Consider the following 12,061-nt stretch of genomic DNA (forward strand, 5'->3'; position numbering starts at 1 on the left):
CTGAAGCAGCATGTACCAAATTTCCTGTCGTGTGAGTTAATGGCCGTTGACCCAAGAAGCCTGACCCAGAGCGGTTCCCGAGTTTATCATTGTCCTTTGCAGCAACTGGCGCAGTTGGGCACTAGCATGTTTCCCGTCCACCCTCGGAAGGCTTTGGAGATTTGAAGATGACTTTGGGAATGTGTATTTGAACTAGACTGAGCTTGAAGAGCTGTTCTAATCCCACACTTCCTTTGTGCAGTTATAGAGGGATTACATTTAAGATTCCCTTGGAGATTCCAAGAGCTCAAATAGGTTTCTAAGTCAAACCAGTTCTCCCATTTACACCATTGACAGGGTCCTTAACCTCTGTGCTTCCTTGAAATTTCCTGAGCTGAAAGAGAACAGCAGGCTGCCATGGAGATCTGGTGGGGCACAGCCGCCTTCAGTCCACTCTTGGGATGCAGCGGACACTCATTCCCGAAGTCCCTGTGGGCCCCCCTGAGCAGTAGGTCACTGTGGCATCACTGGGAGGAGCCGGACAACAGTGTTTATTTACATCTTCCCTCCAGTGAGCATTTGCAGTATGCTGGGCACTGCTCTGCACCCTTTAGATGTGTGAATTCATTTAATATTCAAAGCCTGTGAGGCACACATTTCTCATTTTAGTGACTAGGAAGCTCAGGCTCAGGGAGGTGACTTGCCCAAGGTCACGCAGTTAAGTGGTAGGTGGAGGGCTGAAACCAGGCAGCCTGGATCCGGAACACCCCATCATAGCACTGCCCCCGGTTCAAGTTGCATTAAAAGTCTGGATTGACCATTTAACCAGAATTGGGTCCCACAAAACAGTCATTTGTGTTTTCTGTAAAATGACTTTAGTGGGGGGAAGGATAAATTAGCAGTTAGAGATTAACATATACACACTACTATATATAAAATAAGTAAACAATAAGGGCCTACTGTATAGCACAGGGAACTATATTCAATATCCTGTAAAAACCTATAATGGAAAAGAATCTGAAAAAGAATATATATGTGTATAACTGAATCACTTTGCTATACACCTGAAACTAACACAACACTATAAATCAACTATATAGTTCAATAATACATAAATAAAAATGAATGACTTTACTGTTATGTAGAACAGTATGTCATTACATTTATTATTATTACTATTCATTTCCTGAGTTCTTTAAAAAGAACAATTGAGAACAAGTGAAATTCCATTTTGAATGCTTGGAGTTGTATTCCTTTGTTCTGTTTCTTTCAAAATACATTTTAGGAAAGTAATTATAAGTTAAAATAGATCAAATTCTAGGAAATTCCTCTGTAACATCTAGGACATTTTGATAGATCAGTCTGAAGAATAAGGGATGATAAATTAGTTGAATCATTAATCAAAAGCCTTTACATCATCTCTAAAAGAATTACTTGCTCAAAAAGATTAGAACACGGGGTTCTGAGGAAGCTACTGTCAGACTATCAAGCTGTAAACTTCTCACATTGTTTGGTGTAGTCAGCTGAACGAGTGTTTTGTGTGCACACGGACGTGTGCCTGTGAGAGGGTCAGGAAGCAAGGACTGACTGACTTACCTGTGGTCATGTAAGTATGCGCTGTAACGCAGAAGAACCTCGAAATGGGTTGGGTCTTGACTTTGCTCCTGTCTTCCCTTGGATCTTAGGCAAGTCACTTAATTTTCTGAATCTCACGTTTCTCTTGTATAAAATAGGAGCAATAATTCCTGTTCTATCTCATAACACTGATGGACCCAACGAGAGAATTAGAGGCACTTTGTAAACCATGAAGTACTTTACAAACATAAGGTACTATTATGCATGTCAGCCAGAGATGAAAACACTCAAACAGGTTTATCTCAGCAAAGCAGAAAATTGTCTGTCCTTCTAACTCTGGGACATATAGCTCAGGCTACGGTCTGTGGGTATGAGTGGGCTCCTTTACCCTGCATTTTATGGCACTTTAATTTTTAATAGCTTTTAAAGAATATAGTATATAAGAAAATGCTGCATATTTATCTGAAATCTGAAATCTTCTGATGGAGACTTTTTGTTCTTCATTTTTTAGGTTTATTTTATTACAACTACAAACATAATACGTGCTTGTTCCAGAAAATATACTTAATATCGTATTATACATTAGAGAGTTTGTAATATGATATTATCCATAGTTTCCCTAGCCACAGTATGAACATTTTGGGGTACTTCCTTCCTGTCTTGTCTCTATTCATAATTGTTACTACAGTTTTGTATACTGCCTTTTTTTTTTCTTATTTCCTCGCATGTTTACAAACTCTTCATAGAGTATCAGCATCACTGAGAGTGCACTGCCTCTGCTTTTGTCTTACTTCATCTGTATCAGCATTTCTAGACCGTCAGATCACAAAACAAAGGGTTCTATTAGCTTTTATTCTCTTGTAAAGACTGCAGTGCATGGGTCTGCGCGTGACCTACTGTAGAACGCGGGGGAACTCCCATCCAGGGACAGAGAAGGTGCCTCATTCATTTTGAGCAGCAGCTCTGCTTCTCGTTTACTTTTGGCCTTACAACCGAGTGCAGGTTTACATTTGTTTTAAATAGCTTTGTAACCGTGAGTGTCAACAGATGCCAGCCACAGACGAACCTCCTTAGGTCTGCTTTTAACTAGCCCATAAAATCCCATTTATAGCTATAGACCATCTGCGTGAAATATGCAGTCATATAATGTGCACTTTGGCCTTTTCACTTTAAAGATTCCCTAGTCAGTCCTACAAATAAACCCAAGCAAAACCAGAGGTAATGAATACCGTGTTGGAGCTCTGGTGCTGCAGTCTGCCGGGGCCCCAGGCTGCTATTGGGAGCTACATATGCAGACTGCTGGGCCCCCACTCAGGCCTTGGAATCCACGTGCTGTGATTCAGGGCCCACAGTTTCTCTGAAGCAGGGGAACAGATGTGGATCTCATGTTATTTGAAAGTCTGTAAAACTTCAATAGGAGACAAAGTAAAGATAAGCTCTGGATGAAAGCGGACGATAACGATGTTTTCTGTTGATGTGAACAGCGGGAATGCTATTAAGTACTCAGACAGAGTTAAGAATGGGGTCACCGGGGAGCAGATCTGGCTACAAATCAACGAGCCCACTCCGAACGACAAAGGGAAGTACGTGATGGAGCTCTTTGATGGCAAAACCGGACACCAGAGGATGGTGGATCTTTCAGGACAAGGTAATCGGATGTTCTGCAGAGCAGCACCTACAGCAGAGGTGTGGGCTTTCTAAGCAGAACAAAGGGTGGAAAGAGGTCATTACATTTGACTATTGGAAGATGGTTGGACGTTTCAATAAGGCAGTTTGAATTCAGCCATGGTGGTAGAAGCAAAGCTTCAGTGAGTAGAGGGTCAGAGACGCGTGCCGTGTGCGTGGAGAGAAAGCACTGCTCTTTCAAGGGGCTTACAAAGAAGGGCAGGTTGGTTTACTATCACTTGAGCAAGAGCAGACACTGGGAAAGAATCGTTTTATGGTGACCGAAGTGTGAGCGTGTTCACAGAGCCCCAGAAATCAGCTGATTTGGAAGGATCCAAGATGTGAGTGACGGGGGACGAGGGATGGATCAGAGTTCCGAAGAAGGGAAGCTTGGAGATCCAGGGAGAGGGGCAAGTGTTGGCTTTGGGAAGGAGCAGTGATAACTTTTCTTCAGAAACCAGAGGGGAGTAGACGTGAACAAGCAAAGGTACATAGTGAGGAGAACAGAAGGAAGTTAGAAAAGTGGCCTCAGATTTCTGGGTCATTGGCTGGGAGAATGGGGGGGTTCTGGAGGGAACAGGGATAAGGAGAAGAAAGGAATGAAGCAAGGTGGGAGGAGGTTTTCCATCTAAGAACAGACAGGAAAGGTGAGGCACAGCATTAATGAAAATTTTAAAAGTTAAAAAATGTACAATCACAAGTAAAAAGTTAAGGGAGGAGGGTATAGCTCAAAGTGGTAGAGCACATGCTTAGCATGCACACGGTCCTGGGTTCAATTCCCAGTACTTCCTCTAAAAAGTAAATAAATAAACCTAAGTACCTCCCCCTCCGAAAAAAGAAAAAAACAAGTAAAAATTTAAAACCCCTGTGCTGTTTCTCCCTCTCCTGGTACTACGCTCATCTTGTTCTTTCTTAAAGGAAGAAAGAGTCTATGTGAAGTCACTAAAGGAGGCTCTGGGCTGACTTTTCCTCTATTTTGTATATTAAAAGGCAATGACTCTTGGTGTTTGAATCCTCAGAGGAGGTTCATAACTTAGCGAGCAGCCTTTCCTCCCTGCTTAGGGTTGTTCTGTGCTGAGTCCCTCCCCACCCCCGTCACGACTGGACAAGCTCCCTGAAGGCTCTCTGTAGGCACGGGAGCAGCTGCCCCCAGGGACTCGCTCCCCAGGCCGCACTGCCTGGGTTGCGCCCTGCAGTGACTGCGGGAGGGGGCTGCTTCTGCAGTCCATCTCGCACTTTGAAACACAATAGGAAAAGGGAGACAAGAAGTGGGTAGATAAATTTAAAACTTGTTTACATTTTACTTTTACTCTCTGCCCACCAGAGCTCACTCACCACCCCATTCTCAAATCCCCCTTAAGCAAAAGGCCCTGGATTGTCTTCCAGGGTTGCCACGGGCACCGAATGCGTTGGCTCAGCTGTGCTCTTGGCTTTCTAGTGAGGCAGGAGCAAAAGGAGCAGCACTGACCTGGTTTAGCAAACCTAGTCCACCTCCGGTGGCTTTAAGCCTGACTCTATGCTCGTTTTTCCCTTCCATAAAAGAAGGGGGAGGGACTAGTATTATGTAAATGTTTTCTAAATGTTAAATTATTACAATTCCTAGACCACAGAGGCACTTAAAGGCCAGGTGGGAGAGATGTCAAAATGAAGCTGTCTTTTTGCCTGAAATCTTTAAAGTGCCTTCCTCTGCAGGCTCAGAAAAAGAATTTATGTTAGAATTCCACAGCTCTCATCTGCTTGTCTGTCTCCCTGTCTTTTATTCCGTCTCCTGCTCAGCGTAGAAGCATTGCTTCAGGCCAGCTCCGGCTCCCGCCACCATGCAGTAACTCCGCGTGCTCTTCACCACAAACAGACGGGCCGGACCACATAACAACTGTCTGGCTAGGAGGCTGCGAAGTGTGGAGTGATTTAATAAGAGAAAAGCTTTTTTGGTGCTCAGAATGCTCGGTAGAGAACCAGTGTTTATTTGAAACAGACATCCCTTCCCATTTTATCTTTGGCAGAGCTAACCTCTGCCTTTCTGTTTGGAGGGCTGAAGGCCTCTCAGTGGACTGAGAGCTTCTAAAATCCACTACTTCATACCTCCTACCTAGAAAGTAGGTGCCTCTCCTGTTAAGTCTGTAGGTTGTAGAGGGACCGCCCAGGCATGGTTCATTCAAAGCCAGCGGAGTCCAGGTCGGTCCCTTCACACTGCCCTCAGGTTGGGAGTTCTAATTGACCCCTGTGTGCGTCCAATTCTGGGTGAGAAAATTCTAACTTCTCCTTTTTTTCTCTTCAAGCGTACGAGGAAGCCTTTGCTGAATTCCAGAGATTAAAGTAAGTCCCTCTTTCCCGGCAAATGCCACCGCGTGCGCTCCCATCTCTGAACATGTGTGCCACTCCCGTCTGCGCGTGGCAGCAAGTGCGGTCTACGTGGCACTTGCCACTGCTTGGCTGAGTGGCTGAGCAGTAAAAAAAATGAAATGCAGTCAAGGTTAGCTACTTCGAAGTAGCACTATGCCAACTGAAAATTGGCACTTGCCATTTGCCTCTACAGGGACTGAATCATGTTGGCCCTTGCCACCTACCACTGCCTGGATTAAATCATAAGACCCTGCAGCTGATGACCTCCTGCCCTCCCTGAAAGGAGTTCAGGGTGGAGGTCAGGAATGAGGCTCTCTGCTCTGGAAAAACTGGCAGAACAGGCCTTCAGATAGTTAGATGTTTTCTGGAGAAGATTTTATGAGCTCTAATTCTTGCATCTCTTCGTGTCTAGAAAAGAACTAAGATCATTCATGGTGACAGCTGCTCCTCGTGACTAGCAGCAGCATCTGCCTAAATGTGTGCTTGACTGCACGTCCCCCCTTCACTGCAATCATGTGTAATACTGATGTGCCTCCCCTGCCTCTTCGGAGCAGTTCCTCAGAGCTCTCTGAAAGGCTGTCTCTGGACTATAGTCCTCATTTTGCCCCAAAGGAAACAACACATAACTCTTACGTTGTGCGATTTTATTTCAGTCGACAACTAAAACAGAATTCTTCTTTGTTTGCGTGTTTGTTTGTTTCTCTCAACCACAGACAAGCAGCCATTGCGGAGAAAAGTGAGTAACCCCCTGTACATTTATTCCTGGCGTGGTTTCAAAACACAACTTTTATGTTTCTATTAAGACTGCAGATGGAGGAGAGTGAAAGCGTTTTTTTTTTTTTTCTATTTATTTTTTAAAAATCTTAGGTGCCCTGCATGTGTTTTCACTTAGTCTCCTGAGTAAGAATGTCTATGAAAAGGTCTCAGGTTTCACTGTAAGAAGGGCGCCCAGCCTTGACTTGAGCTGTCCTGAGCAACCTCTGGGCTACAGATCACACAACAGGTTGTTAATTGCTTACAGCAGGCGCCAAGTGTCAGATAAAATTTAGACGTGTGAAAGAAAAGAAAAAACAGAAAACTTTGCAAATTTGACATCAGATAAGTCACTGTAACAGGTCCCCCAACAAGTAGTTCCATTTTCCTGAGGGGCCCAATAAGGCTGAGTGAACCAGCGCCCAAGGGTCAAGTCTGTGTACCCAGAAATGTGCTCACTCCAGACTTCTCTTAGCTGTGCTTCACACAGAGATTTCTGGAGTCTACAGGATCCCAGGAGTCACGGACTGATTATCGTGATATTTCAGGTTCTTTCTCAGTGTGGAAACAGAATTTGAAACCTGTTGAGGGTTAAAGTTGTAGGGTGGGTCCTGAGCTGGGTGGAAGGGAACCCAGAGGAGTGAGAAGTGCCTGTCAGTGGCTCCCGGTCCCTCTGGTCCAGGGCTTCTGAGGCTCCCGCTGGTAGGAACGGGACAGAGGCAAGCACGAGGGCGAGCTGGGACAGTGTCCTAGCCAGGGCAAAGCCAGGGCCCACAGCCACCGACCGCCCCTCCCGGTTCTTGAACTCTCATGTGGGCGAGGAACCTGACCCTCCCCCTGGTCCGCCAGCTCCTTCCTGCGGTCTCTGGATCACAGCAGCAAAGAACTGGAAGAGACCTGCGAGCCCTTTTCGCTCCATAAATTTAAACTTTTGCACAGAACCCTTAATTCAAACAAACTCCTCCATACAGACCCAATTATAAAGTAGGAAAGAGCTGAGTTATCGTCATGGACGTTGGGATGAATGCCATGGACACTGGGGAGCAGAGTTTGGAAGCTTCATGTCCACAGGTTTAATGCAAGACCACTCTCCCATTCTACAGATGAAGAGACTGAGGTTCCCACAGTGACATGACTCACCAAGTAGCACACAGCAAGTAGTGCAGGGAGGCAGAGGGTGGGCTGGGCCCACGAGTGGTGTAAGTGCCATGGAATCAGCAGGAGAAGGCAGTCAAGACTCAAAGTGTCAGCCTGACTTTGTGGAGAAGGGAATGGCAGAAGTAAGGCTCTAGAGTCCTGCATTAGCTGACGTAGGCCTAAAAGTGAGAGGGCGGTGGCTGCTGAGTTAGTGTTGAGTGAATGGCAGAAAGGTGTCCTTCCTCGGGGGCTGACATGCTGGGCGGGGGCATTCAGCCCTGGATTTCAGCTCTCTTTGCACACCTGTTGACAGGGGCCCCACATGGTGCTCCCAAGAACTCCCCAGAGACAGGAAAGGGAGGCTCTCTATGGAAGGCCCCAAGGAGCCCACATCTTTGCCAGCCTCCAGGTCTCCCTGGCACATAAGTTTCCGATCATGCAGCTTTTCTGAATCAGAGACAAGCGCATGAAAGAGGCCAAAATCTGCTCTCTCTCCTCTGTCTGAGCCCACACTGAGCTGCAGGAGAGCTGGGGCTGAAAACGGCCGTGAAAGTCACAGAGCAGACCTTCATACAACAAAGTGATCTCAGGTTGATATTTTAGGTACAGATAGAGGCACCTGCGTGTGAAGAAGATTAACATTCAGAATTACTGGATCATTTTCTTATTTTGCGTGTTGAAAGCAGGTATAAAACAACTGTAAGGAGAGGGAGACTAAATAGGAGAACTGGTTGCACTGGGGGCTTTGGGAGTGTGATGGCTGGTGCTTGTCAGTCAGTGATTAACCAGAAATGCCTGTGCTTGCAGATCGTGCCCGGGTGGTGGGCGGTCTCCCCGATGTGGTCACCATCCAGGAGGGCAAGGTAAGCATGGGGCACTCCCGTCCCCGCTTCTTCCCCACCAGGAGGGGGTTCCAGCGCCCCAGACTTTGTTCCTTCTCATAAGCTACATCCCACTGTCTTCATCTAATGCCACGGCTGCTCAGGCCTGACTTCAGAACAGCCACGTATGGCATGCAGAACGCAGTCGGTTTTCTAGTCACCTTACTGTTCTGTAGGCCCCGCATCAGGATGTGTGTCTGTCTGATGTGGGCACGTGGAGACCTCTGAGCCTTCGACACTAGTGGAAAATGGGCTGATCTGTGAGACACCTCACCTTTACAGGGAAATGTGCTACCCCGTGAATTTCTATTGGCTCCATCTCAGTTGAAAACGGACTTCTTTCCATTTGGTTTTAAATGTGGCTCCATAATACCCTCTCTGAAATGCAATGGACAGAATTTCTAACCTAGATTCACTTTCTTCGTCCCTATGTTTCACTAAAACAAGTGTAGTATGTCAGTCACAGGAGGAGGGGTATCTGCAGTGGAACAGAACCTCTTCCCACCTCCAAAGGGCTGTGAAGATGTGCAGTGGGAGATTGGGACTAAGGTGGTGAACAAGGCGTGTCTAAGGCGTTAGTGAGAGGTGGGTTTCATCCAGCTGTGTTTCTTCGTGCCTAGAAAATAGGACCAGTTGATTTTAAGTTCCACCATTGAAAGGTTGCTTTGGTTTTTAAAGTCTATTTTCTGTTTTCTTCAATGAATGAGGTTCAAAATGTTCAATTCACTGGAGGGTAGTGAGAACTGAGAGAGAGAATGTATGTGAAAGCACTTTGTGATCTATAATTCAAATCTATAGAATAGATAATAGTTTTCCCAGACACCTAAGGTGTATGGCAGTTTTGCTTAATTTTGATAAAAGTTTTAATCCCCAGGAAATCAGTTCCCCAAAATGTATGCCTGGTCTGCTTGGATAAGTTTAATGGCAATAGTTTGACTCATATTTTTCTTGCTGAAATGTGTTTGCAGAGTAATTCAGTAAGAAATGCTAACTAATCATGGAAAGAAAACAAATTTCTTAATATCTTCCCAATTCTAGATGATACTCTCACAGAAAAGGTAACAAGTGATCTTTTAAGACCCTTCTAACTAGAAGGATATCCATTCCCCTGTATATTGTGAGCCCTAGCTCTTTTCCTTACAGTTTCTGGACTTCAGTAAGAAAAAAATGCAAGCATGGAATTTAAGATGTGAAGTAAATTCAACATCTTTGGTTATCAGGGAAATGCAAATTAGAACCACATGAAATATGACACCTGTCAAGATTGCTAAAATAAAAAACAGTGACAACAACAAATGCTGGTGAGGATGCAGAGAAGTGGGTACATTGCTGTTGGAAATGTAAACCGAAATTATATAGCTACTTGGGAAAATAGTTTGGCAATTTCTTAAAAAATGAAATACACATTTACCATATGACCCAGCAATTGTGCTCCCAGGCATTTATCTCAGAGGAATTAAAACGTATATTCACATAGCAACCTGTACACAAATGTTCATAGCAACTTTTTCGTAATGGCTCCAAACTGGAAACGGCGCAGATGATCCTTACAAGTATATACATTCCATGGCATGCCTCTTAGCAATAAAAAGGGACAGATGATTGATACCTGCAATAACCTGGATGAATCTGCAAGGAGCTATGCTCAGTGAAAAAGGCCCTGTCGAAAGGTTACATATTGTATAATGGTATTTATGTAATGTTTTGGAAGTTATACAATTTTAGAAACGGAGAACAGATCATGGTTGCCAGGAATTAGGAACGAGCTTGGGAGGAGGAAAGTGGGTGTGGTCATAAGAGGACAGCAGGAAGGACCCTTACGGTGATGGAAATGCTGTCTCTTGACTGAGCTGGTGGCTACACGAATCCAGACAGGTGATGGACTTGAATAGAACTCAGTACACACAAAGGCAAACAAGAACAAGAAGAACTGGGGAGATCTAAGATCAATGGACTACATCGTCAGCGTACCGGCTGTGATATTATACTGTAATTTTGTAAACTGTTAGTCTTGGGGTAAACTGGGTAAAGGATATACTGAATCTCTCTATTATTTCTCACAACTGTATCTGAATCTATGATTATCCAAAAGTATTTAAACCAAAAAGTAAGGTAAAGTAAAACTGTAGATCTAACCATTGAGCTTTTAAAATAAGAGGCTTTCAGCACAGATGGTAATGTAATAGAATTACATGTCAGGAAACAGGAGCGCATCTTGGCAGGGCACCTTTACAGCTGCAACAGCTTGAGTGTGTTTGGGGGAGAAATCAAACGAGGAAGATGGAATATGAAAATTAGTCACATTACCTGAAGTAGCTGTTGAGATTCTGCTGCTGGTCTGTGTGACACAAACAAAGTGCAAAAGTGAGCAGAGAGCAGTGAGCGGAGAGCGTGGCAACTGGGAGATTCCTCTCCTGAGACAGAGTCCAAAATGCCACACGAGAGCAAAACGCACCACCTAAGTGTTATGGGAGCTGAAGCAAAGGCCTCGGTGCAGCTTTGATGGTAAGTGTTCCTGAAGCCGGGAAGTCGAGGCCCCAGAGAAACCTACTCAGGTGTGAGTTCAACCTGTCACTCACAGGTGTGCATTACCCTCCATCCTTTACATCTGCTCTATCTCCCGCCCTCTCACAAAACCTGTTTTGCAGGCGCTTAATCTCACCTGCATCGTGTGGGGCGACCCGACCCCCGAGGTCTCCTGGCTGAAGAACGAGAAGCCCCTGGCCTCCAGTGAGCACTGCAGCCTGAAGTTCGAGGCTGGCAAGACCGCCTACTTCACCATCAGCGCGGTGATGACATCCGACTCCGGCAAGTACGGGCTGGTCGTGAAGAACAAGTATGGCTCGGAGACCAGCGACTTCACCGTCAGCGTGTTCATCCCCGAGGAGGAGGCGAGGAAGGCTGAGGAGCCCCAGAAGGGCGACAAGAAGTCCAAGTGAGGGGGCCAGAAGGAGCATGGGCGCCGCGCCGAGCCGCCTCCTGCCGCTACTTGTGTGCAGACGGCTCGGGTTCAGCCTGAGGAAGCCTTGCTGCTTCCTACTCCCTGTTTTTGTGCTGGCTTGAGGGGGATGAGGGTGAGAATTGTCAAATCTCTTATCCATATAAGAGAGCACGAACTACTGGCATTTTGATAGTGTTTCTTTATCTACAAATTATGCGTTAAGAAAATAACATTGGTAGCACAGATGTTAGGAAACAGTTTTAAGGAAAAGGCCAGAATACAGTCAGAGGGATGTGGAACGATGGTCTGAGGAATGTGCTGTGGAGCAGAGTTTGGACTTGGCCAGACTTCACCAGTAAATTCTTGTGGTTCATGGGGATACATCAGTATCCTGTCAAGACGAGACAAGCTGCTAAGCCAACCAGTATGTGTCGTGTGTGGTTACAGTAGTGATGTGTGTTCTGCGGCGGCCTTGTGATCGGGAACCCCTCGGCGCTAATAAACAGTTCTCCTCCGCATCCCTCCGTGCTTCTCTCGTTCTTCCGTTTGGGCTGCCCAGCTGGGTGGCCCCCGCTGCATCTTTCTCACCACTTCTTGTAACAAGTCTTGTGATTTAAATTCCATTAGGTGAAAGCAGTGCCTTCATAACATAACCAGATAAGCCATCCTAGATCAAGTGAGGTTCAGAGGTGTGAAACTGGATACACCTAATAGCTCGCCAGACAGTCAGGTCTATTCCGTTGTTAAGATACCCGGAGTCATTGAATGTAATGTGTCAACTAAAGAT

At 45.6% G+C, this 12,061-nt stretch overlaps 1 protein-coding gene across 3 annotated transcripts in view; it reads left to right on the forward strand.

The window, feature by feature from the left end:
- Positions 1-11,792, forward strand: part of MYOM1 (myomesin 1) — a 104,849-nt gene extending 93,057 nt beyond the window's left edge. For all 3 annotated transcript variants that reach the window (XM_014567359.2, XM_032467449.1, XM_006194328.3), the window contains 5 exons: positions 3,039-3,202; positions 5,499-5,535; positions 6,276-6,298; positions 8,260-8,315; positions 10,982-11,792. In XM_014567359.2, the coding sequence (XP_014422845.1) occupies positions 3,039-3,202; positions 5,499-5,535; positions 6,276-6,298; positions 8,260-8,315; positions 10,982-11,272 (571 nt within the window). In that variant the 3' untranslated portion in view covers positions 11,273-11,792. The remainder of the gene's footprint in view (positions 1-3,038; positions 3,203-5,498; positions 5,536-6,275; positions 6,299-8,259; positions 8,316-10,981) is intronic.
- Positions 11,793-12,061: the final 269 nt, after the last annotated feature.

This window comes from Camelus ferus, chromosome 24, assembly GCF_009834535.1.
Source record: "Camelus ferus isolate YT-003-E chromosome 24, BCGSAC_Cfer_1.0, whole genome shotgun sequence".
NCBI lineage: Eukaryota > Metazoa > Chordata > Mammalia > Artiodactyla > Camelidae > Camelus > Camelus ferus.